Below are 27452 nucleotides of genomic sequence, written 5' to 3'. Positions count from 1 at the left end.
CTGACAGTAGGCTGTAAATTGGGAGCTTTGGAAGGGAAAGGATCCACTCTCCTCCCTGATATTTTCTGTCAGGCAGACTGATGGGTGCTGGCTCTCTTGTGGCAGCCTTTGCTCCTAAGTTCATCTTTTGGAGCTCAAGGCTACAGAACTGAAATGAAATTTGGAATGAAAAGACAGCTTTTCATAGGTGATAGGGTGGGCTTTTTAAGGTGTTTCAGCACCCTTCAGGTTTTGAGAAGAGATCTTAATACTCCTGTACTGGTTTCTCTTACAAAAATGTTTGTTGTTGGGTTTTTTTCCCCCTCTTATTGGTATTGTTCACTGCCTGTTTTACATAATTTTATGGCTATCAACTTGATTTTTTTGGCAGACAATAATTAGGATAGATTTACATTTTTCTTTTTGCCTTATGCTCTCTGATTGTTTAATATTCTTGGTTTATTTAATCATACAAAGACATGTAACTATCTCAATTACTCCATCTATATCTTACACATGAAAGAATGGCACACTGCAATTACCTTCCAGTACCAAATTAATTCCTGTTCTAACTCCATTGGTATCAGGAGAGCTTTATCAGTGGCAGATTGACCCCATTCATCAGGCTGCCACAAAATAAATCAAGCAGGATAGGCAGTGATGCCAGTGTGGTTATTCCCAAGGCAGTGCTCACAAGAGTTTTTTGGGGTCTCCTGGAGTCTGCAAAGGAGATCCAGCCTTTCTGAGGTCTGAGTTTCACACAGAGCTGAATTTACCCAAAAAGTGTTCATCAAAATGAGACCAAGGTCCCTCAAAGACATTGCCTACTTAGAAATTCAGTGAGAGTCATGAAAGACCTCTGCTTTCCGATGGTGTATCCTGATGACATTTTCCTGTTCACATCTCCCATCAATATGATACATCTAAGGGAATTGGCAAGCAAAAGCAAGAGAAGAACCTATTTAAGAGAAGCCTTTTGTTTTACCCCTTAAAGGTTTCTGGCCAGAAAAGCATTGAAAAGCTAACAAAATTTATATTTTATACATTAGATATAGGCATATATGTGTTACTCTTCATATAAATATATGGCCATAAATATGTACATATAAAAATACAAAATCATGTCACATAAATATACCTATAACATAGAATCATAATATCATTTAGGCTGGAAAAGACCTCTAAGATAATCAAGTTCAAGCATTAACCCAACACTGTCAAGTTCACCACCAGACCATGTCCCCAGGTGCCACCTCCACGTATTTTTTGAACACTTCCAGGGATGACAACTCAACCAGTTCCTTGGACAGCTTATTCCAATGCCTGACCACCTTTTCAGTGAAGCTTTTCCTCACATTCAATGTAAACCTCCAGATTTGTCAGGCACAATTTGCCCTTAATGCAGCCATCCTGGCTGTCTTGGATCACCTCCTTGTCTCGCATGTGAGCACGTCATCCATGCACATATTCATGTGCATACATTCTTTTTGAGGTTTCCATTGTTAATTTGGTCCTTTTCTACAAGACTGCACAGTTCTGCTTGTCTCTGATTGGAATAATTTCAGGGTTTTCTCAAAACACCACAAACGACAGAATTTCCTTGTTTAGGCTCTGTGGTCCAGGTTGTTGTAATGAAAAGGATGAGCTGTTTAAAAACTCTTAGATAAGAAACCTGTAACATGGAATTTTAGCACCCTTTTGACTCTGATTCTGTAGCAAAGTTGTGTTCAGCAAATTGGGCTCAGTACTTCCCTGAAGGAGATAAAAGGAAGCCCTGCCTGCTTTTCAAAGATCCTTGCAATGGTTTTGACAAGAATAGTTGTGAGAATCTCGCCCTTCTGGCTGGATTCCTGTGAGTGCAATTGTGCTGTGCCTGTCAAAGCGACCTTCCTGCCAGCCCTCAGTCTGGACAATGTTGAAGTAGTTCTGGTATCTAACACAACTCTTTCAAGCCTGCTTTTCTCTGCTCTTGGAGCAGCTTTTTGATGGGGATGAAGTAACTCTGGAATTCGTACAATTTACTTAGTGTTTTAAAATATTTGACTGAAAATTCCACCTTATTACTAATTGATTTTAAAGTAGTTTATGAAATAAAGAGAATATCTGTAAAACTGGTGACTGATAGTCTCACTCATCCTACATTTTCCCACCTTGAAGCCTTATTTTATTCTTCCCAGGGTAATATATATTAATACGAGCCCATATAGCATCTTCTTTTTTATTTTTGTTCCATATTCACTGCCAACTTTATATTGTGAAAGAAAAACTGTTTATACATTTGAAGGAATGGGGAAAGCAGTACATTGCAAAGCTATTGTGTGCTGCAGGAAAAATTGTGTCTCTGCTGGGAATTGGAGAAATCTGGATCTGAGGATCTCTGATGGTAATTAAGAGCAGCTCTGCCTGGCTTCTATTTTAGCTGATGATTAGGAGTTTTGAGTGGTAAAACATCTCATTGTTTCAAAAGCTGATGGTCCCTTACATGCATGACTGTGAAATATATTCCCTTTAGGGAGGGTTCTGCCTCTGTATCTCCTACAAAAATATTCTTCTCGAGAGGCCAACAGGACTCTGATCTCCAGCCCTCAGAAAGTAATTGGCATTAGACCCACTTAATGCTCCGTTGTCATTGTGCCAGATGCTGCAGGAAGTGATTCAGCAGGTCCAATCCTTTCCTCTGGCTTGTTAATGGATCAGAGTTCTTTAACTCAGAGCTTCAGAGGGGTTTTTGTCCCTACTGAAATGTGAAACTTTAGCCCTTCATGTTTTTCTTTCTTAAAGGATGATATGAAATGCCTTTAAAAAAAGGCTGGTTAGCAGTGGCAGCCCTAATTTTGAAATGCAACTCAGAGCAGCATCTGGGTCCATCAGTGCTCATCTTTTCCCATCATATAAACCATGTTATCCTCTTTTAAGGGTGAAAAAAACTTCTCCATCAGAATCAAAGAAGCAGAAAGAATTGCAACTATATGATTTCCTGCTGTAATTTGCATTGTAAGGAGGATCTAAATAATTGGCCTAAATCTGTTCAAGAACAATAGCTATGCCTTTGTGACATTTTTTTTTTGATTGTGTCATCTTTTTATTTATCACCTTATGTGGCCATGTAGGAATTACACTGTGTGTCATCATTGCTCAGGTACTATTTTCACTTATATTATTGCTCCCTTCATAAGCAATAGCACAATATCACCTATATTACAATATCACAATATTACCTGTCATAAACTCGAACGTTATGTTCCCAAGTATTGAACTTTAATCTCAAAGATGGTTTCTTTTTAACAAGAGATAAAACCTCCTAAAGTTTACAGCGTAATGGAAGCTTTACCTTGGCTGTGCCTTATTCCCAGTAATCATACAGCTACATTAATAGTGTCATCCTGGGGAGAAAATTACATAATTCACAACTTCTTCCTGTGAATAAAGGGAATTACCCACGGGGTTTGGTCACTCCATTAACAGAGCATCTTTTTTATAAAAGTCACAATATGCAGGTAAATAATGATTCATCTGGGTTCCAATGTGAGAAGTGAAAGATCTCAGTCCCACATGTAATGCTCTATTCTAAACTACAGCAATAATCAATCATTAATTCCATTTGTAGAGTGAGCCAATCTACACATATTACAAACAAAATGATTTGGATTGAAATATGGTACTTATTTTCACAGCACTTTTTTCTTCTCTTTCCCTCCCTGAATTGCAAATATTAGTGCATCTGATACAGGCTGAATACATTAATGGAGGATTTAGTATTCAGAATTTTCCAGGGCATTGGAAGAAGATGTTAGGCACATTTATTATGCTATCTTGATGCTTGTGTAATGCAAGTTATATGCTAAATGCAAAATGCTGGAAAGTCCAGGATAAACAGAGAAGTTGAGTTTCCTGTAAACAGATAAAATGGGAAAGCAGCTGCTACAGAAAAAGTAGATTCTGAGACACTAAGAAAAATGGCATTTTCAGGTCTTGATCCTGCAGTCTTGTCTATGTGTTTGTAATATAATCTCCAAGTCTAAAAATAAAGAGATTGTAAGTGAAGAGGTACTTTAAACTATTAGAGGCATATTGAAATGCTCTAAGTCCCTTCTGTAATATGACTTCAGCATAGTAAAGAGCTTTTATAAAGCTCTAAGTATTATATTTCTGTGGTTCCACTTTATTTAGGCTATTTCTTGACAGCCACTGAGATCTCTGACAAGCTGGATCCTACTCACTGAAAATAGTAAAATTAAAAAGACCAGACTGTTTAGGCTCTGAATTATAAATATAGATAGTAAAGAGTGGCATTTTACATATTCTTTAATTTTAATAACCCTAGGAGCAGTTAGTAAGTGAAAGACAGAACATGATGGTTATCTGCTGAGCGTTCTTTTAATTTCACAGTGTGCAAATAGCTTTTGATATGAAGATTTGGTGCTGAAGGAAGTAAGATAATGGAAGAATCTTTAAATTGCATTATGTCACTCATGCAGCTCTGCTAGCCTCAGCCATGAGGAAGGAGAGGATGGTGAGCGGAAGATAGCGACACGAAAGGGAGTCTGTGGTGATTACCGCTTAATTCAATTGTTGGTTAATTAAATCAAAGCATCAGGAGGAAAAATCATTTGGATTAAAAAATGAATATAGCTTCCATCCTTTATTTGATTTGTTGTACTAAGGAATAAATGGGGTAATTGAATCACTGGCATAAGAAAGTTTCAGTAGCTCTTTCAGAAATGAGGAGACCTCAGATGTGAATGAGATAGCGGGAGGAAGCCCAGGGCGCACCCGCTAACGTGAGAGATGACTGCACACAAGCACTGTGCTATTTAGAGATTGTTATTGACATTTAAACTACTCTCATGTGCTGTGTGAGCTGTGATATGACCCCTCTGGTCATGTGGGTAGTCATTTCCACTATTTATTATAGAATAAAAGGGGAAGAGCTTTGGCAGTAAGAAGGGGGTAGGCTTTGTTTCCTGTGCTCTGCTTTACTCCTGCTCTTTTCCAGGCTACCATGAAATAGCAGAATTTTCACAGGTCCTATCAATGAAGTTAATATCTGTGAGATGGGGAGTTTCTCTTTGTAAGTAGTTAATGTGCAAATATACTGATATATATCTGAAGATAACGAAGTGCCTTTGCCACGAGAAATAGTTTAATGATCCCACACTATTGCATTTCCATGCTTTGGCAAAGTTAGAAATGACAACACATTGGTGAGAGATTCTGTTTGCATCTATGGTTTTATTCCCAGTTGTTCTTTCTTCTCTGTTTCTCATCACCAACTTAAAGCTGTAGTGAAAATGCTCTTCTGGTCATTGGGATTTAATTTTCTCTTTCACTACAGTCTTGCTTTTCCATCTTTGATTAACCTACTCCACCTCCTGTGGGACAATTCCACATTTGATTCTGATTTTCCCATTTCACCTACTCTTTCTCTTGCCCGTTGTGACTGTGTGCTCTTTGGGGAAAAATATTTTATTAGTTTTTCTCCAGGGCCTACAGCAGCAGAATTTTGAACTCAAATGGATCCTGTAAGGCTGTACTAATCAACAGCCTGAATTTTGCAATCTGATCCCTATAGTGTGCAAGAACTAAATCAATATGCTAATTTTTATAAAGATGTAGGCATAATTGCATTAACTATCTCTATTAAAATATGTTACTATGACAGATTTTAGCTAACAGTATAACCTTGTGCTTGGACCTCTTAACCACAGGATAATTGGGCTGCTGTCAAGTTTTTCTTGATGAGAAAAGCATTGAACAAAAGGTGTTTTTTTCTTGTAGTTTGTCTTGGGGTTTTTTATGAACAGAGAAGGCAGAATAAAGATGTGGCTCTCATTGTCAGCAGCAATCCAGACTCCCAGCAGCAGTGAACTGACATGGCTGATGGAGCTATGCTGCTCTGGATTCCAGATCACAGGATATTGTTCTTACTTTTTGTGGCCTGACTCTGAGTTCAGAGCACTAGAGCAGCAGTTCCTGACTTACCTCCTCCCTGTGCCCTCCAATAAACCACTTTACTTCTCTGTACCTCAGGTCTTCATCTGTAAAATAATGGTAGTGGTACAGTTGATTTTGAACAAGTTTGATGTGGATAAGCAGATAAGGCTGGTGGCCCTCTCACATGGTAGGAATGGGGACTGTATAACTACCCATGAAATAAAGAAATGTTCAGATACCAAAATAGGGAAGTCTTTATTCATGTAGCTTCCTTTGGCCATTACACTGATAATTTTCTCAGCTCATCTTAAAAGCTCTGCATTTATGCTGAAGTCACAAACAGTTCCAAGTGTTGTGTTAATTTTGTCTGGGCACTCTTACATGATTGACAAGTATTAAAGATGAAAATGTTTCTGAGGTGATGACTGTGAGTGCTTAAATAATAATGTCAAATATGGAAATTTTTCTGTTAAAGCAGAAGTGTTAAGAAGTGTCATTCTTGGAAGGGAGGGGGAATATAGAAATACTGGCTTTGACAATGCCCCAGGTAGCTTTGCCCCACACCTCAGTGAAGAAATATCTCCTGGTAGATTTAAGAGTGCCTGTGCCATACCTACAAAACCATCTCTTTTCATTGGTATTGTCTATGTGCAAATAACTCAGTTTACCTGTTAATCTGCTGTTCCTTTCTTCCTTTTTCTTCCCTTTTGTTTTTCTACCCTTTAGAACCACTTCCTGTGAGCAATGTTTCTATCTACGATTACAAACCATCTCCAGAAACAGGAGTGTTGTTTGAAATTCAATACCCAGAGAAATATAATGTTTTTACCAGGGTCAATATAAGCTACTGGGAAGGAAAAGACTACCGAACAATGCTGTACAAAGGTAGGGGGAAACTATCTCACCAAAATGTAATACTAACTCTGCTGGAAACATTTTAAACAGTGGCCTTTTGACATGTATTTATATAATGATTTGTGTTTCTGGTAATGTGCTTAGATAATAGCTTTTATATCGTGAAGTAAGGCATGGGTCTTGGAATTGAGCTGGTGGTTCACTTGGGATTTTTAAATCGCTAGAGTCCTAGTTCTAGTGATGTTCCCTCTCTTTTGGATTTTAGAGGAAGACTTGGTGGTCTGGATTTTTGTATTCAGTCTGAAATCAGCCTGGGAAGGCATCCCCAGTCACTGGTGCTTCTGTGACAGATCAAAGCAACACAAAAGCTCCCAGGCTCTTCCCTCTGGCCAAGGCTTCCTCTTTGGTCTGTGGCTGGCAGGAAAGCTCTGGGATGTCCCAGAGGAGGGAAACCCATTCAATAAACCTGATTGTTGGCACAGGATCAAACCTGCTGGCTCTGTATCCCCATGCAGTGACCCAGTGCTGTGTAGCACATTAGTGCAGCATTCAGTGTTGTCCCTAAGCTAATAAACCCTGCTGCACAACAGAAATTTCAATGTTCTTAAAACAATCCAATCGAGGGTAATCAATCTAACAGTCTAGACAGTCAGCCTGAGCAAACAACCAACCTAACCACCTGAATGATCTAAACAAGAGCAAATTCTGCTTTCTATTTCATTTCTTCATAACTTCCTTTTTTTATTTCTTCATGTATTCGTTTACAATTTTTGCCCTGCAGTATAGCTTAAGCACAGTATCTGTTTCAGAGATAGAAATGGGACTATAAATGTCCTGTGGGAAGCACCCTAAGAGGTGAGGAGGGCACCCACATGCCCTATGGACCCTGAAACCTCAATGATTTAACATCCCACAGTGGCAGTAAAATGCCTTTCTGCAACCCAGGAGGTGCTGAATTGAATTTTAGGCACTGAATTAAATTCCTAAAATAGAAGAATGGAAGAAAGAACAGAATAGAAGACTGGTCACTGCAAACTCACTTTAAAGTCAGCAGAGGGAGATACACGCCTCCGGAAGGAGATCAGAGAATCTGGGACTTTCTTTGCTTCAGTACAAAGTGGGGCTAGAAATCCCATTTTCAATGCTGTAAAGTGCCAGAAATTAGGAAGGATAAAGTCTGGATCATAGCAGAAAATATATAGGTGACCTCTTTGCAGAGAACAAGAGGGATACCAGCAGTAATTTTTCTCTTCTACAGTTAATAGATGGTTCCGGGGGCTGTAACGCTAAAGCTGCTGATAAATAAAAGAGTCATCCTAAATTAAGAGACTCACTAATCAGCTTGCACACTCCTTCCCACAGCCAGATAGCCCTAAGCAAGTTCTCTTCAGCCCCCAGGTGTGAGCTGAGCCCTGGGCAGCGCTGGATGGCAGGAGGATGTTCCTTTGAGCATCTCCCACAAACGCGGTGCCTCAGTCAGCAAAAGACCTAAGAGGCTTTTGCGTGCAGCAGTTAAAGGTCTGCAGGAACTGTCAGATGCTCTTTGAGATATTCAGTGTCATGGGGAGCAGGTTGCCAGATTCTGTTCCCTCACCAGTGAAAAGCAGCTCATGTTTCTTGTGCTGGGGCCTTTTTTTTTTGCTTTTCTCTTTTTTTTTTTCTTTCTTTTTTCTGGTAGCAAAGTGGCTTTGACAGCCAGGAAAAGTGTTGGCAAACTGAATTATTACAATTTCATGTCTCAGAGCAGGCTGAAAAATGTTTAAACCTCTAAAACATTGCCCATTCACCACGTGCAGTCACATTATCAAAAAGTGAACATTTGATGCATTATCCTCTTTTTTTTTTTTTTTCTTTTTTCTTTTCTGTTTAAACCTTTTGCAGATTTCTTTAAAGGTAAAACAGTTTTCAATCACTGGCTGCCAGGCATATGCTACAGTAACATCACCTTTCAGTTGGTATCAGAAGCAACCTTCAACAAGAGCACGCTGGTGGAATACAGTGGGGTCCAGCATGAGCCCAAACAGCACAGAACAGGTAAAGAAAATTCTTCCACACCATTTCTTCTTCCAAGTCTGTATTTCTGCTTTCCTTGTTGCTGTGGGAAGGGGATCGACCCCACAGAGAGCAGGGTCCGTGTGGGAGCAGTCCTGGGATGATGCTGTGCTTATTCCATAGGCTTGTGTATGCAAACAGTGCAGGAGGAAATTTGTGTGAGTGTTTCTGTTACAAAGCTTGCTTCTCAGAAAATAACTTCTGCTTCACATGAGATATGCCAGGCCTTGCGCTAGGAATTAATTTTTAAGCCACAGGAATAGCTGCAGTGAGCAGACTATTGATCTGTGTCTGCTGGTCTGTCTCCTTGTGCAGTGAATCAGAGCTGAACTGCTCGAGAAGACCTTCCTCGTTGTGCACTTTTCCATCACGGAGAAGAATGTCGGAGCTGCCCGACTTGGCGGCCAGTTTGTGCCCTGAAGCATGAACTTTTAATTTCCAAGACAGCAATGTTGCAAAGGCTGAAAATTGCATTTGTTCAGGGTCCAGAACTAATTTAATTTGGTCCTGGGACGGTGCCCAAAACTTTTTTGTTAATCTCTTGGACCGCAGACATTTATCAGGGTCCAAAGTGAAATGAACCAGTCGTAAAATCAAAAGGCCAAATCTTCAGATGAATACGCTGATGTTGGTCCACTGCCTTGGACACAACTAAGCCAACTGATGCCAGCTGAGTTCTGTCCTGAAGATCCTGAATATTATTGTTGAGATATTGAGCCACAACCAACAGGGATAGCTTTTTTTTCTTTTTCCTGCTGCTTGTCCATCTCTCATTTTTCACATGAAATGAGAATGTAGAGTCTGGTTTTCTATTGGTGGCTGTGGCTGGGAGTTGGACAAATTAGTGTGCTGTAAAGTGCCAGCTTTAAAAGGTGCCAGGCAAAATTATTTGCAGAGGCTACTCACACTTAGAGTGTGTAAGGAGAGGCAGACAAGCAATTACAGTGAGACAGACAAAATTCTGTGTTCACCTCCTGGCAGCAGCTGAAGTATCTTCCTTGCGTGCCAGAATCTTGTCTTGTGGAGACCCAAATCTTAAGATCAAGCTTTCACAAATATTAAAATTTAAACTGATGTTTAATGCTTGTGAAAAGGTGGCTGCTAAAAGCATATGTAAAGCCCTACAGCATTGTGAAGGTTATTTTTTTAAATATGAGCTATGCCATATATTACTTTTACATATGTATATATATATATATATATATATTTTAATTCATTTCTACAGAGGTGTTTTTTTTTCCCATGATTGAGATCTTCCTGGAAGACACAATAAAATAAATGTTAATTTGCTGTTAAAAATTCACACTAGAGTAGCCTTGCTGTTACAATAGCACTGAAGTTTGATTTAATGTGACTTCACATCTACTTTACTTCCTGGCATTCTTTAATTGTGATGATGCTGTGAATTTATACTCATCTTGATCCCACTACCATCACTTCTGGTATATCAATATATACCAGAAGTATAGTAAGTATATAGAATATAGAAGTATTAAGTATATATATTATATATATATTTTATATATATATATATATATATATAAATAAAATATATAAATTTAAAATATAAAATAATAACATATAAAATATATAAAATTTATAAAATTGTAAAATATATAATTTACATTATATTATTTACATTAATATAGTTAATTTTGTAACATTAATATATTTACATTATATTACATATAAAATATGTATATATCATTATATATTATAAATTAGGCATATTATAGAGAACATATATATTTTATATGTGTTGTTTATATATTATGTATTTTATACCTATTATGTATTTATGTGTATATAATATTATACATTTTATATATTATATTATGTTATGTTATGTTATGTTATGTTATGTTATATTATGTTATGTTATGTTATGTTATGTTATATTATATTGTATTATATTATATTATGTTATATTATATTATATTATATTATATTATATTATATTATATTATATTATATTATATTATGTTATATTTATCTATTTGTTTATTTATTTATTTTATAAGTAATACTGAAGTAATGTAGAAGTATATAGAAATATATAAGAATATATACCAGAAGAGAAGGGAGGATATTAGTAAGAGCAAGTTATTTCAAGCAATCCCTAGAAGAATGGTATTTGTCTGTGGAATTCATACATTTAAAGGTGCACAGAACAAACCTATTAAAAGACTCCCCCTTGCTTCTCTTTCAGTTCCTTACCCACCTCGAAACATCTCTGTTCAGATCGTGCCGATCAACAGAAACGACTGGGAAGAGCACAGTGGGAATTTTGCCGAAGAATCCTTCATGGGAGCGCCAGAACTCATCAGGCAAGAGAAGGTCAGCCATCCTTCTGCGAGCCCAGCTGAAATTCCAGCAGCAAACACATCTGCAGCCTGGCTGGATGAGCGCGCCAACAGCTCCGAGGACGAGAGCACCTCGCAGCCAGCCTGGTGGTCCAGCGAGGCCGAGTCATCCGAGGGGGAAGAGGAGTTTGTCAGCGTGGTTTCCAGTGATTATGCAGCCAGTGATGCCAACACCTCTGGCAGAGCCACTGCAGAGCCCCCTCCCTTCCTTCCTGTGCAGATGGTGCTGACCTGGCTGCCCCCAAAGCCCCCCACTGCGTTTGATGGTTTCCACATCAATATTGAAAGGGAAGGTAAAGCAGAGCTTTGTGCCCTTCTCATCCTTCTTTTCTGTAATTCCATTGGTGGCTGTCTCCTCTTCAAATCATTAATTATCTAGTATTGTGCTTCAGATCCCATGTATTTCTCGAGGAGTTTTTGCATTGGGTGGTATCTACTTCTGGCTGGGCAACATAAAAGTAAGAGAGGAGGAGTAAACTGCAGTTTGCAGTTCTCTTTTTTTAAGCAAGATTTATACTGTTGTACATATTGCTTCACTGTTTGAATGTAGTCCTTTAAAAGGGATTCCTTTTAACCCCACAGTTGAAACAAGATTAGCATTTCTGATGTAAGTAATTTTCTTGGTGTCTGGAAGCTTTCAAATTTCAAATAATCCACACTCTTTTTTCCCCCCTTGATTTAGAGAACTCCACAGAATTTTTGACAGTGAGTGAGGACACTCACAAATTTGTGGCTGAACTGAAAGAACCAGGAAAATATAAATTGTCTGTAACAACATTTAGCTCCTCTGGCTCTTGTGAAGTTCGGGGAAGTCAATCAGCAAAAACACTTAGTTTTTACATCAGTAAGTATCCCACCAAAATCCTCTTTTTCTCCTTGAGCAACATAGCTGTAATGTATTTTGACCACTGTGGCATTTCTGGCACGTGCTGATGGATCACTAGGCTCTGATCTTCTGGAATTCCTTGTGCCAGAGAAGGAAATATAGTGCAAATATGTTAAAACATTGCAACCTGCTTGGATAGGCTTTTGTTGTGCCACCTTGGCACTCTTAAGAACTGAGAGGAAGTGATGTGACAGAATCAGTGTTCAGAAGTGAAACAGTTCAGAGTTTCCCTTTTGCATCTCTCACAGTGAGGATTTAATTCCAAGAATTAACTTGGTGGTTATAGAGTGCCTTGGAAATATTTAACTTCCTTACTGTTGGAGTATGTGCTGTGTTAGGGACGAAGGGCAGCACAGGCTGAGAGTGTGGGAATTGCACAATTAAACACTGAACTCTGAAATTGCATGGTCTCTGAGAGAACACAGGGCAAATTACAGTAGATGAAGTGGTTCAGCCTGCTAAATTCAAAGGAGGAAAAGTAATTTATTATTTCCCTGTAGAGTCCCAGAGTTTCTTAACTGGAGATTGAGTAAAAGACAAAGTAATAATACACTACTGTGTAAACTAATACCATGACTGACAATTAGACCAGCAAGTGAGACAGGTGTTGGTGAATTCAGATCATTATCCTTCTAATGGCTGTGGTCACCTTTGTGCCTTTTTCTGCAAAAGGAAATAGATATACCCTACAAAATGCCTATAGAATGAGACAGGGGAATACTTGCAGCACTGCACAATTTTGCATGTGGAAAAACAATGCCTTCCTAAACCATGAATGCTGCAACAAGACACAGTAGCCAAAGCTGGCAGTAAAAAAATCATATTAATAGGAAATGTAGTGAATTATTTCAGTATCTTATGAATAAAAATTGTGCCTTTAGTAGCTCATAACATTTACAAACACTAAGTATTTAGACTTGAATTTATCATAATGCTGGTCTGCATGTAGCAATTCCACTGCTGCTCCCATTTTTAACAACTTTATAGTTGAAAGAAACAATAATTGGAAAACATCCAGAAGACAGCACATGAGGGAGAGAGTCTCTGCTGCTGTAATTTCACTGTCTTCTGTTTTTCTTTAGGAATAGTTAGACAACTTCATTATATGAAAAACATTAGAGCAGATAAAGATACATGTAGCATTGCTATTAGTACCAAATATTGTTCCATTTTGAAAGGTGTGATGGATTTTATTTTCATTAAGCAGTATTTAATGCAGTGTCCTCCATGAAGTGTGGACCTGAGAGAAATGAGGATTTGTTAATCCAAAGAACAGGGGTGTGGATGGCCAGATTAAGGATGAACCTAAATCTCATTGTGGATAAAGTATTAAGGTGTTACAGGAAAGCAACAATATTTTAATTTTACATGTAACACATAAAGAACCTTTGTTTATTTTGGGGTTTTTTTCAGTCAGTTTTGCAGGCTTTTACAACAAAATGAGGGATCTCAGCAGTTGTCTTATTTATTGTGTCAAAGGCAAGGCCCTTAGTATTTTAGATAGATTTTATCTTTTATTTTGGTAGAATGCCAAATTGGAGATATGAACAAATAATACCCTTAGGTTGAAATTGCTTTTCCATTCCTGTGTCTGAGTCTGATCAGGAAGGCTTTTTGTGTGGGGACTACAGCTCTGCATCATGACATGAGGTAGCTCTGCTCCCTTAAATGCCAATTTGAAACAGTTTCTGAATAGTGAGAGCTACTTGTACATCCTCTGCCTCCAGAGAATAATCTAATGATAAAATTCCTCTTTTTTACCTGCATGGGTGTGGGTCTGAGGCTGTGAATAAATTTTGCCCACTGTGTCAGTCTTATCTTTTCCTTGTATTGCTTGGTTGGTGAATCATCCTGTCAAATTACTGGCTTGTGTTACATATTTTTGTTCCACACAGATAGCTGTCAAATCTTATAGGCTGATCTTAAACCACATTCTTGCTCTGACATTTGTCTCATTTTATCAATAAATGTAAATTACCATTAGAGTTGCACGGAGGAAGAATGTCAAGGAGAGAACAGTCACAAGTATTGTTTAAAAGTGACAAGAAAAACGGGCTATTTTCAGGAAATATGAAATTTTGACCAGGTCTAGCTGAAGTTCTCTTCCAAACTGTTCTTTTATCTATATTTAAAGTTGTGTTCTCAACCAAGTGCTCCAAAAAGTCTGATGAAGAGTGAGATTCTTCACTGTGGTGACCCCTGTGAACTTGATTTTCATGCTTGGAGGCTGTGGTGTGCTTGCAGGGTGTGCTAGCATGTGGAGAGGCAAAAAAATCTGTGTGCTTATCCTTTAATTTTGGTCAATGATCTGTACATTATTGGCTGTGGGCGCTTTTAAGCGTTCCCTTGGAGCAAATCTGCTCCTGCTGGGTGGTTTCTGGTAAGCAGCAGAGAATAGTGCAATCTGAATTTTCAGACAGCCACGTTTCTCTTGTCATGGGCTGTGCTCAGGCTGTGTCCCAGGGGCTGCCACCTCTGCTGGCTCTGGGGGTGGACAGCTGCCCATCCAGCCTCCCTCACCAGCCCTAAATAATTCCCTGAAAGGAAGCTGTTGGAACTTGTGTGCCTCCAGTGGGTGGAGTGGCTTGCTCACCTGTGCTTTTGGGCCATGGCCCAGGCCCCACAGGTGAGTGGATAGAGGAGCTCACTGAGAAGCCCCAGCATGTGACAGTGACGGTGCTGAGCTCCACGACTGCCCTGACCTCCTGGACGGCGTCACACGAGAGCAGTGGCAACAGCACCATCGTGTCTGTGCTCTCCCTCACCTGCCAGAAGCAAAAGGAGAGTCAGAGGCTTGAAAAGCACTACTGCACTGAGGTAAGGAGCAAATCACGTAAAAAATCACGCTGCTGTTTAGGATCCTTGTGCCCCAGGGCTTGCTCAGGCTGCAGTGGGCAGTGGCAGCTACTCCCTTCTGCTGTCCAAAGACAGGCTGGTGGAGAGTGGAGAGGAGAGCACAGCAGGCAGGAAGGAGTGAGAATGTGCAATACACACAGGATGGTTAAAATGGTATTTCTGCTGGTCTGGCTGTGACTTCACCCAGGCGTGTGCTGCAGTGCATCTGTAGTAAGAGAAGTGCTCACATGCATCGTTACCATCAAAGTAGCACAAATTGTTTCTTAGCCATCCCACATCTGAATACAGAACCTGACTGTAAATTTTCTGGAAGTTTTGAGATGATCAGAAGCCAGCTTTTCTTTTCATCCATAAGAAAAGGTGTCAACACTGGGAAACAAACAGCAATTCAGACCACCCCAGATTTGTATGGACAAGTCTTTTAGTTTATCTTCAGTTTAGTTCTGTGTTTGTAACCATCAGGAGTCTGAACCCCAAAACTTGAGAGTTTTATGTTACTTGAAACCCTTAGTGAGTGCAGCCCCCCATCAGACTGTGCCTATGAGAGCTCAGTGGCACGTGGCTCCAATTAGAAAGATTTGAGAAAGATTTTGATTGAGATTTCTCAGTAACCCCACCAAGATGCTGATACTGCCTTTTTCTGAGCGGGGCCATGACTTCTGTCTGGCTCCCTAAATGTGTGTGATGGAGGAATCTGCAAAGGACTGCAGTGCTGCCCTGCTGCACCCTCAGCCCACCCATGGGAATGGAGGGGGCTGCTGGCACTCCCTGTAAATCATCTTCAACTTCCTGACCAGCCCTGCAAGCTAATTAATACAGAGAAATTTGCGACCCTTAAAATGCCTTTTAAAATTTATCTCTGTAGAAGTTCTGAGTTTTAGTTCAAGAAGGGCTGTGAACTTAAATGTTTGGAAGTGTCTTGTCGTGGCAACTGGAGAATTGTTTTTCAGAATCATCTTGTTATCTTATTGTTACTTATATTTCTTAGAAGTGCAGTCATTTAAATGGGAAGCCAAGTAGACTCAGTGGTTTTAAACAGAGATCTCAAACATAGGCATTAATGATTTTCTATAAATACTACAGGAGTCATCTACAAACTCAAAACCAGGTACCTAAAGTTAATCTGAATAAACAAGACATCTGTAAAAGTAAATGTGTATTTACTGCAAGTAGGTTGAAAGATCTAAATACAGTTCTTTGTTTCTTTCTGTCATTACGTACATTTGTATCAAATTTTATCAACTTACAATACCTGGATTGTTAATAGCTGTTGGATTGACTTCTTCATGATGAGTTGAAAAGAGCAAAATTCAGTGCAGAGTTCTATCCATTTCTAACATGGTGCATGATTTAAAAGTGATTTAGCTTTTCAGAGCAGCTGGTAAAGACAAATTCTGTTCTTCACTAAATCTGTGCTTGGCAATAAACCACCAGTGCAGAGGTGGCTGTGATACAGACTTTGGGAAGGTTGTGAAGAAAATATTAGTAGGAAATACCAGCCTGCAGCTCTAGAAGGCTTTTCCTCAAAGCTGCTCTGTGCATTTGCTGTTTGTGGAGTCTTCAGGAGATGAGCTTCTTCATGTTGTATCAGACCAGGAATGTCTTGGGCAGGAATTCTGCCTCCAGCTCTGACTGAAACCTGGTGTGGCACAGCAGAAATTTTAACTGTGATGTTTGCAAGCTGAAAAGAAAAATCGCAGTGCCCCTTAGGTGCAGTTTGTAGTGTTGTGGAGGGGAGGTGACAGAGAATATTTCCCCTCTGATTTCACTGGGGAGTCACTCAGCACATGGAGTCAGAAGACAGCTTCCCCAATATGCTGCCTTCAGCTCACAGGGCTGCATAAATGATGGATGGAAAGCCTCAGGCTCTCATTGATAACACGTGGTCTAAACTCTGCAGCCTGAATGACACCACCTGCAAGTGAATAATGGAGCCTGAATATTTAAATAACCTTTGGCAGCAGGAGAGAGTGGGTCTGTGGTGAGGTAGCTGACCTTGTGCAGCCAGGCAAGTGCAATTCTCTGAGTCAGATCATTTGTGAAGTCAGTCCTGACCACTTCCACAGTTCTGCCACGTGGGGCTTAATGAATGAAGTTCTTGCTGTCGATGCCAAAGCGTTTGGATTCATGCCTTTTGTAACTGGAGTCAGCCAAGTACAGTCTCATTATTCTTTTATTAATCAAGTAAATGCTTCATATCTGATGAGTTCCTCTCCTCCTAGGTGAATTCGAGCAGCAGCCTCATTGAAAATCTTGTTCCTGGTGCCCAGTACCAAGTTGTGGTTTATTTACGGAAGGGACCATTGGTTGGACCTCCTTCTGATCCTGTCACATTTTCCATTGGTAACCCCTGAACCTACTGATTGAAATGCATTTATTTGGTTTTAGAGTTTGTTTTTGGTTCTTTTTGTTTAAATAGGTGTAGTATGTTCATTAAGTCCTGTAGACCATGACTTGATTATCTCGAGTTTAAGAGTAGATCTCCATGTTCTCTGCTTTGGGACTTGAAAATGAGAAGAACCCTCTGAGACTGACACTAATATTTTAAAGAAAGTGGTGTTATGTCCAACAGGCAGAGCCACTGCCCCCAGAGCTGTAATTTAGGATTCCACCAGGCTCCTATAAAGGATCATTTAGGACAGAATTCAGTAACTTTTAGTTGCAGTGTGATTTATTTTGTTAAGACTACCACTTAAGCAAAATGTATGAAGGAGAGAAAGGGAAAAGAGATTCAGTGGAAAGTTACATATGCACAGAAATACTCAACCTGTGTCACCCAGCTTCTCCTTTTGACAAAAAGTCTGCTCAGTGGGACAACAGGTGGCTGAAAGTTAGAGATCTTCAGTATTTTTAATGCTGCTTCCTCTCTGTGATATAGGGAAGAAAGTGAAACAGAAAGATATGCTATCCTGTTAAGAATTTAATTCTTAAATAAAAGTCAGTATTTAGTCTGACTAGTATCACTAGTCAGGCCTAGTGGTTATGGTGAAAGCCTTTTCATTCTAGTCAATCTTCTAACTTATTTTCATAAATTTGGTCTGAATAAAAATTTGTAAAGTATGCTACATTTCAGGAAAGGAAAAACTAGTAAGTAAATATTTATATATACTTTAATGTTAGAATTTATATCATTGGACAGTTTTTGCAAATGCTTTTGATCTTCTTTCTCACTGTAATTCAAAAATCTGAAAAATTCCACTTTTATTTGGGAAAGGAAAATAATGTATACCCAAAGTAGATAAGTTCCTTCATTTTCTCCCCTTTAGTATGGCCTTACAACCATAAAAGTTTCTTACAAAACTGCAAATGGCAGTTTCTAAATAAAACATCTCACAACTTTCTTATTATGAAGGAGCTGTTTTTATGCAGTAAAACAACAGTTGTATGAGTTTTTCATTTCATAACAGTTTCTTGATTATGATACTAAAATAACAGAACTGAAAACCAAATTGTTCTGTGAACTTAATAGTGGTGGCTAATGAAGAATGAAGCTCAAATAAAATAAAATGCACTTTAAAAAGTATTCTATTCTATCCACATTTCTCCTAAGGCTCATTTTCACTGTGTGATTGTTAGCAGTTTAGAGAAAGCAAAGTAAAGATGTGGTAAATGATTTATAAAGGTAAATGCAATCATGGGCTGATCTGGGTGCTGGCCTGGGTTCTGACCCAGTGTGCAGTAGCTGGGGCTCTGCAGCCCTGGCAAATGTTAGCTCTGTGTCCTTATTTAAGTAGCCTCAGTGAAGTCATGAAGAATAATTGCTTTCCAGACCATACAGGTTGCAGAAGTTGACCCTTATGTGACATTCTTCAAATCACTTGACTCTTTCTCAGTGTCACCGTCTGTGAGGCAAGAATAGCAATACATGACAGAACCTTTGGGTTCCCCAGGGAAGGAGGGCTGGAGATGAAAACTTCCCTTCCTTGCAGTGCTCTGGCTTTTGATGCTTTTGTTTTTGAGCATCTTGAAATATCTCCCAAGCACCCTGATTTTCAAAGTAGAATAGAATCCTCCATTTATGAGAAAGGAAACCGTGTACTTTATCTCAAGCTAAGCAGCCAACACCGAGTGGTCTGTAGCCACTTCTGAAAAAGTAGTTTTAAACTGGAGAACCAATGCTTGAAAAATGTTTTTCAACTGCTTATGACCAGGAAGCTCTTGGGGATTAAAGTCATGAAAAAAAAGAAACAGATAGAACTTGATTAAGGAAAGGTATAATTTTAAAATAAAGTGCAGCTGATAGCACATGCATGTTACTAACCATAATTTCTGGTTTCTAGTGCCCACTGGAATAAAGGATCTGACACTTTACCCTTTGGGACCTACTGCTGTGGTTCTGAGCTGGAACAGGCCTTTCCTTGGGGTGTTCAGGAAATATGTGGTAGAAATGTTTTACTTCAACCCATCAACGATGACCTCGGAGTGGACAACCTACTATGAAATAGCAGCAACTGTCTCCTTGACTGCCTCTGTGGTAAAGTGACCATTCCTGCCTTGCTTTCCCATGCAAGCACCTTGTGGCACTTCTTTTCCCAGCCTTTTCCCCATGAATATGTGAATATATGTATATATATCTATATTATACACACACACATATATATATATATATGTATTTATGCCTTTAAGTCCTGGGCATTTTTTCCCCAGCAAAGCAGAGAAAATGGCCAAGGATGCTGGAGGCATTTTCTGTTCTAAAGTAAAGCACTGCCAGCTGAACCATGCTAAATTTTAAGCAGAGCAATGAGACAGGAGATTAGCCTCTTTTTTTTTGGTTTGTTTTTTTTTTTTTTTTTGTTATTGTTGCTGTTCAGCAAGTCCAGAGGCAGCTTCAGTTTGTGGGTCAGTCAGTCAAGGCTTTAAAAGTTCCATCATCTCCTCGGGGGGTGCAGTCCAAAGGCTTATCTACATAATTAATATTGATGGTATGGATTTGGGGCTTGCAGGCTGCTCTTGCAGTGTGCCATGTGGAAAGCTTAGCTGTGTTTTTTGTCAAAAAAATCTTCCGTGGTTCTGAAGCTGCAAAATCTTAGGCCTGGATTTTAACTAGATGAAAGCTGGGCCCTACCAGAACACACTCACACATGTATTTATTTATTCACAGGTGTCTTTGCAGATATAAAGTGAAATTTTCCTCCTCTTTTCCATTATTTCCTGGAGAAGGTGAAAAGATTTTATTCCGACTTTGCTGTAGGGCGAGACAGAAAGCGATTCCAGCGGAAATTAGTTGTTCAGAAAGTTATGAGTATGCAAAAAAGATAGCAATAACTTGTGCTGCTGGTGAGAGCCACAGTGATTTACTGTAATTGATTTGCATAATACCATTTGTGGAGTCATTTTGGCTCCAGCAGCTTTCCTGTAATTGGGTATGTGACTATAAATCTAGCACATAAATCTCCAGGGAAATTAAAAACAAAAATAACTTCCCAAACTGGTAATTAATATCTTGTAATCATGACTCAGCACAAATAGATTAATAGCTGAGTGATCTAAGTCATCCAAGAAATAAAGCTATCATGCAGAGTTAATGTGATTCATTAGAAAAGGAGATGATGTTGTCCCTTACTGTTACAAATCCTGCTCAGGGAAGTCAAGGTGGAATTCCTTTGTCTGGATTTCAGTCTGAAGTGCAGCAGTGCTGTATCACAGCTGAAGTGAGCATTTCTCAAAGGATGATTGTACAGACAAATCCTGAATTAGGAAAGGAGTGTTTCTCTGTTCTTCTGTTGTGGCATTTAGTGTTCAGGTAGGGACTGGTGAATTTTTGTTTGGGTTCTCTAGTGGTGCTCCAGAATCCCACTGATCCCTATGAGCTGCTGACACCTCTGAGTAGTTTGTTCTGAAGCATCAATGAGAAGAATCAAAAATCAATGTAATCAAAAATCAAGTATTATTTCCTGGAGGGTTAACATTTTATAAGAATCTGTGGAATTGGATTTGTCTTTTCACTCTGTTTAGTTGTTTCATTCATTTTGTGCTCTGTAACTCACTTGAAAATTGTCAAAGTGATGTTGGTATTTTGAGTATGACACCAGGGGCATGTCAAAAAAAGTCCAAGCATCTTCAAGATTTTGGTGTCAATGTGGATAGAACTTCCAAAAATCATGAAAAGAACAGATTGCACTACCTACATTTGCATTGCCTTGTAGTATCTGGAGAAAAAAGGGACACTGCAAACAAGAGAGATCTATGAAAACAATTTCTACATTGTTGAAATTGTTCATTATTTTCAATTTGCTTTTATTTTGAATTTTAAAAATATCAAGAGGTTTTTCATTTAAACATCAATATCTTAAATGTTCTGTACTGTCAGTGGAAGAATCAGAATTTTAACTTAAATATTACACACAATACTATAATATAAAACACAATGCTTTTTACACTTCATTTATATCTCATTTATATTTACATATATAATTTATGTCTCATAAGTCATTTATGTTTCATTCCTATTCCATTTATAATAAATGATACTAGAAAGTGAAATATACTTGGAAAATTGGAAAAAAAATACATCTTTTGAATATCTGAGACAAAAATGTCACTTCTAATTTATCCTCCAACCCCATTTAATCAAACTAAAAACACCTGCATTTTCCAGTTAAATATTTTGCCATCATCCCACTGGAATTGTGATGGAAGGTTGCTTTGTGTGAGTGATTGTTACCACCCTGGAAATCCTCTGAGGTTCCCATGGTGGACAGAGCCTGTGACCAGGTGGATGTGGATGAGCAGCAGAGCCATCACAACTCTGTTTGCTCCCCCTACACAGATTTTTTAATAAATTGAAAGGCCAAATTTCAGAGATTTCCACGGAAGGAAGGCATGGGAGCTGAGAAGAATGAGCATGGGCACTAGGTTTATAATTCCTGTTGTGTTTCAGAAGTCCTGCCTCGTGCTGGTGAGTTCTCTCCTGAGCTGCTCTTTGTGTTTTGTCCCTTTACAGAGAATAGCCAACCTGCTGCCTGCTTGGTATTACAATTTTCGGGTCACCATGGTGACCTGGGGGGACCCAGAGCTGAGCTGCTGTGACAGCTCCACCATCAGCTTCATAACAGGTAACCAGCCAGCTGAGAACAATGTGGGAGTGCTCCTGGGGGCAGAAGCACTGAGAAAATCTGACCTGGGTGCTGTGTTTCACCTACAGATAGCTGCAAGCTAGGATATTTATAGGCTAAGTGATTTTTTGGGGGTTGTTTTTTTGTTGTTGTTTGGTTGGTTTTGGTGTTTGGGTTTTTTATTATTTTGTTTTTGAGTCTCTGAGGACTGCTTTAAATGAACACATAAATGAAATTTTCCTATGGCAAGCACAGTGCTTGACTGCTGTGTTGCAGTCCTCCATCAGCTGAGTGCATGGCTCCAGTGGTCCTGCTCCACTTTTACCACACCATACATTTGACACATGGAGAAGTTAACAGATAAACAAGTAAACCTGAATTCTTGGGTTTCTCAATATTATGAAACACTTTTTCATTTACCTGCAACATTCCCAGGTGTTTTTTTTTCCTCCTTTATCACCCTCCTGGTAATCCCCAGGCCAGAGCATGACTTGTGCAGCACTGAGGTGAGTGAGCTGATAAAACCACATGGATTTCCCTCTTCCCCCTGGGACCAGCCATGGATTTAACACACTCTGGCATCTCTTGGCAGATTCTTTGGATTAGATTCTCCAACATGTCCAACAGATCAGCCATAGAGGGAGCAGCACAAAGGAGGCCCTGTTAGCACCATGCCATGTGTTCCCAGCATCCAGGATGGTTGGGCCAAAGATGAATCATTTTGCTTCCAAGTGTTGCTGTTTAATTCACCTTGCTGAAGTTTAGGTGCTGGAAAGCAGTAAAAATTCAGTTTTACTGTGAGACACAGTGAAGTATGACTCGCTGTTCTTTTCCATCTGTAGGAATCAAATTAGAAGGAAAATCAGGGTATAATGTCCCAGCCACTCACTCCAAAGCAGGCACCAGCCTAGTCACAGATTTTCTCTTTGGTGAGAGCTGGACAATGTACCTGAAAAAGTTGCTGAATACAACCCTTTTGTAATGATGATTTATACAGAGCCTGTGGCCCAGAGAGCCACGAGAGAAAAGCCATCAGCAGTTAAAGTTGTAGCTCCAGTGAAGTCAACAGAAGCCCAACCATGCTCAGATACCTGATCCCACATCTGCTGACAGATTCTGGCACTTTCCCAGCGTTTCAGAACCTTGTGAAGGGTCTCCAGGGATATTCATTGTCCTTTGGCATCAATCAGCTTTTCTGTAGCACTGTAAAGAAGCAATTTTCCAGCTGGTTGGTTGTTGTATGAGGGGAAAAAATGTCTTTTCCAACTGATTTGGGTACCAGGTTCAGTATTTTAGAGTGGAAACGTTCCAGTGGGATGCTTCAATATTGTGTGTCCAGAAACTTGGAGCAGAGATGAGGGAGATTAAGGGTCTCATGAAATATAATCTGTCATCAATATCAATCTGGATCTCTGAGTGATGACAGCAAAAACTGCTACTGCTCTTAAATGAAAAATGAATCAACTTTTTAACTAGCAGATGCAGACAAAAGCACAAATGGATGAACCTCTAAATATCATCCATTTGTGATTGGCAAAACCTCTCTTAGAGGAGGTCATCTGGTCTTTAGTGAAAATATCCAACTGGAATGTTGCATCAATAGTTAATTTCTCTTCTTATCAAGGGTTTAGACCCTGTGTTTCTGACCTGAATTTTTCTGGTTTTAATATCCAGTCCAAAATATTTTTTTGCACTTTTACTGATTGAAGGGACCGTTCAGGCACTCTCACTTTTAGGTGTTTTCCTGTTAGTTTTTTCCCCCACTTCTGGCTCCCTAGTTTTTACTGTCTTTACTAAAGTACCTAAAAACTGAAAGTGTAATACCAGCCTGCTGAATACTCCTATAGAGGCACAATCAGCTCTCTATTCAAAGCTCTCCTGTGTGTGCATCTAGATGATTGCATTTCCTGCATCATCACACTGGAGGTCTGTGTTGATTTCTATTTTATGGCTCCTAACAGAATTTATCATTTGTTGGCTACATGCTATTTTCCAACAGACCCAACTTCACCCCTGGCACTTTGAAATTCACTTTGTTTGAGCAGGCCCAGCTTAGGGGGCAATATTTCAAAGCTCAGCCCTGTCCAAATCCTGCCCTCCTCTGCCAGTTGCCATTTTAATTGCGTGGTTCATCAATGCTGCTTTTACTTTCAGGGTATTGATGAAAGTGTTGAATAGCAATGAGGTATTAAAATCACACTGTGATTTTAAGGGAAGAGTCCTCACAAAGAAAGCTGATTTGGTCAAATTGCAAGCACTTACCAATAGATGGTCAGCACTGAATGTGAGCATTAAATGCACTCCTGTCCTCTGATTGCCTTTTTTGCTTGCAATCTCTTCAGCTTTGCCCAGGAGCTGCAGCCAGGCTAACTTGTGAGGCTTGCCAGCTTGGCATGTCTGCAGGTTTGAAATGTTTGTCCCCAGTAGGTGCTGCCTTTTCATGGCTTTAAGTTACCAAGGGACTGGTAAAGAACTTGAGAGTTCTTTCTCAACCTCAGCCTCTTTCCTCCCAGAAAGGGAGCACTTGGTCCCTTTCTGCATCATTTTGAACAACGCCACCTCCCCTGCACAGGTTGCCAGGAATTAAAACAAACAAGCAAGAAAGCCCACCAAAAAGCCCTAAATTTTAAAAATCCTGGAGTGGAGGTTTTGTAGGCTTGACAGTACCCCATCTGCCAGTTCTGTGTGTAACTGGAGAGCCAGCCTCCACACCTGGAGCATAAACTTGAGCTTCAGAAGCAGAGTAGAAGGCTCAGCTGGGAGTTTGAGGATGCAGCTTGCAGAAGGCTCAGAGCAGACATTTCCTCAGGATCCCACTGCTCCCGTGGCGGCTGGAGCCAGGCTGGGGCCGCACTGAACTGCAGCACTTGGGGTGATGAGATGTAACCCTCTCCCACAGCAACTGGAGAGGTGTCCCCAGGAGTGTGGGGGAGTTTTGGGAGATCCAAGAGGCTTATGAGGAGCAGAATTTGTTCTCTCAGCTCCTGCAGCAGCAGTTGCACGCCGTTGTTTTACTCAGGGAGAGATCGTGGCGCTGCCAGTGTTGCTGTGGTGACTAATGGGTTTTTAATGCCACCTGCTGTAAACAGCTGGATTTAAAACAACCATGAACTGTTTAGAACACCAGCATCTGCTTTTTACAATGAGGATGCTTTTATCTTTGGAGAAGCAAAAGGAATGAGCAAGGCTCCTGGTGCTGATGACAGCCACCATGTGTGCTGCCTGTTGGTCCCATGGGTGGCTTCTGGCCAGGTCAGCAGCAGGGTGTGACTTCCCACAGCCTCTCTGTGCTCCCCAGAACCTTGGGGTGGTCACACCAGCCCTGGCCCCTGGTCTCATTTGACATACCCTGGACATTCACTGTCGTGAAAGCATACCATGAATAATGAGGTGCAGGGGGAAATCATTATTTGTGTATGAGATTCATGTCAGTCATGGCCTTAAGCTGCAAGGAATACACAGTCCATGCACAGGGATGGACAGGGAACTTTCATTTCTTTTAATTTAAATTACTTTTATTTAATTTATATTTCTTTCAATTTAAAAATCAAAAGTAACACTGCTTTAAGGATTTTATACTAAATAAGGTTGCTTCTCCTCAACAGCACAAAACGATATTTTCAAGATTAATTTGGGAGAATAGTCTTACTAAACATTTCTAAATGGCCCTAAATTGTCTGTGCATTGCCTTTACTTCAGTAAACCTGTTCTCTAACACTCCTCTCAATGCCAAAGTGGAAGGAGCCTTTGTGAAAGCAGCAGTGACATCTTGTGGTCCCTTCCAAGAGACCCGAGCTCCGAGGCCATCCTGCATCCCTGTCCCCCCCAGCTGTGCTGGCATCCAGGGCTCTGCTCATCTGCCTTGGCACGAGTGCTCTGGACACAGCAGGGCTTGTGCAGAGGAAGACCAGGCAGTTCACACCATTTCCCCAACCCTGCTCCTCAAGAGCTGGCCAAGCACAGAGATTCATACCTTTCCCTCTTGTATCCAGGTTTTCCTACTCATATCTCCAGGGGAAGGCATTGAGATCTTCACTGACCACTGATTTTCACTTCTGGGTCTCCATTCACTATTAATTTAATTTAACTTAACTTAAATTAATTCATTTAACTCTCCTCTGGGGTCTTGCACCTTTGAATTTGGCAGTCAAGGTCAGCTGGCCAGCTGTGCTCCCTCTACAGTTCATAGCAGCTCCCAGAGGGAATCCTCATCTTAAACACCTATTTTAGGAGGAGAGGAGTTACTCTGGAGGTTGCTGTCTTTCTGCAGGTCTCAGCTGATGAGAGAGCCAGCCAGGGAAGGTGGCTGAGTCCCAGTCCTTGCTTGGGAGTGGATGTGGTGCTGAGGGACGTGGTTTGCTGGTGGATGTGGCACTGCTGGGTTGTGGTTGGCCTCACTCCTGAAGGTCCTTTCCAGCCTGAGTGACTCTGTGTTACGAGGGCTGCAGAGAGAGCCAAGGCCCTGCTGGCAGCTCCAGAACATAAAAACCCCTCCTAAGAAACCAAATGGGTTCTAATGGGGCCTTTTTTTCCTCCATTCCACCCTGGGAACAAAGGTGGTCATAACTTCTCATGCAAAAGTTGCTCTTTGGAAATCTGCAGGGTTTGGACTTTTCCTCTTAGAAATATGCAAGCTCAGTGAAAAGATATTTCTTTTCCTATAGAAAACCTATAAATATAACAATTTATTATTTCTTTTCAGTTCACTAACACAGTGAAGCAACATGTGAGGCTTTTAACTTGAATTTGAATTCAACTTGCAAATGTGACAAAAAGTTATTTCTGTCTGCCATGATTTTTTTTTTTTTTTAAACTAAAAGATGGCAAAAAGAAGTGTATTTTTGTTCTGATTATAGGTTAAATTATGGTTTTCATATCCTTCAGCTAGTGCTTAAATGTAGAAGCTGCTGATGTTCCTTTCCTGATAGCTTTGTGATATTCTCCTCATGACAGCATCCTTTGGCAAAAGTTTATCACTGGATTTGCTAACCAGCCGTGTTAGCCCCTGTCTGTAACACACTTGCCTTCTTCCCTCAGCACCAGTGGCACCCAAAATCACCTCTGTAGAATATTACAACCACCTTTTGTACGTCACCTGGACCTACGGAGGAGATGGGCCCGACCTTTCTCATTCCAGGATGCTGCACTGGATGGTTGTTGCAGAGGGAAAGAAAAAAATCAAGAAGAGTGTAAGTATCAGTGTGGAAAATGGGTGGTGTTCATTTCTTCAGGTTTTTTGTGAGGTTTTAGGTGGGTTTTTTTGTTTTTTCTGGGTTTTTGTTCAGTTGGTTTATTTTCCTGAGTTGATAAGTCAAAAAAACTTCCACAACTCTGATAACTTTGTATTATTAAGTTCCAGCAAGTTTGGTAGAAGCCAGTAAAAGTTATTTCCCAGTGCTAGCATGCACCTCCAAAGACTGGAGCCCTGAAAACAGCCAGTGGACAAAGTGTTTCTGTCGTGATCTAGTGAAG

At 40.1% G+C, this 27452-nt stretch overlaps 1 protein-coding gene across 2 annotated transcripts in view; it reads left to right on the top strand.

Moving 5' to 3' along the window:
- The window catches only part of PTPRO (protein tyrosine phosphatase receptor type O), a 143481-nt gene that overhangs the window by 80895 nt on the left and 35134 nt on the right, over positions 1-27452 (top strand). For both annotated transcript variants that reach the window (XM_086886000.1, XM_086885999.1), the window contains exons 3-11: positions 6640-6798; positions 8650-8802; positions 11030-11476; positions 11866-12027; positions 14687-14886; positions 17148-17268; positions 19206-19399; positions 21869-21980; positions 27018-27169. In XM_086886000.1, coding sequence (XP_086742126.1) covers positions 6640-6798; positions 8650-8802; positions 11030-11476; positions 11866-12027; positions 14687-14886; positions 17148-17268; positions 19206-19399; positions 21869-21980; positions 27018-27169 — 1700 coding nt within the window. The remainder of the gene's footprint in view (positions 1-6639; positions 6799-8649; positions 8803-11029; positions 11477-11865; positions 12028-14686; positions 14887-17147; positions 17269-19205; positions 19400-21868; positions 21981-27017; positions 27170-27452) is intronic.

This window comes from Cyanistes caeruleus, chromosome 4 (genome assembly GCF_971803275.1).
Source record: "Cyanistes caeruleus chromosome 4, bCyaCae1.hap1.1, whole genome shotgun sequence".
Lineage (NCBI taxonomy): Eukaryota > Metazoa > Chordata > Aves > Passeriformes > Paridae > Cyanistes > Cyanistes caeruleus.
The sequence above is the reverse complement of the archived record's forward strand: the minus strand, read 5'-3'. Positions and strand labels throughout refer to the sequence as shown.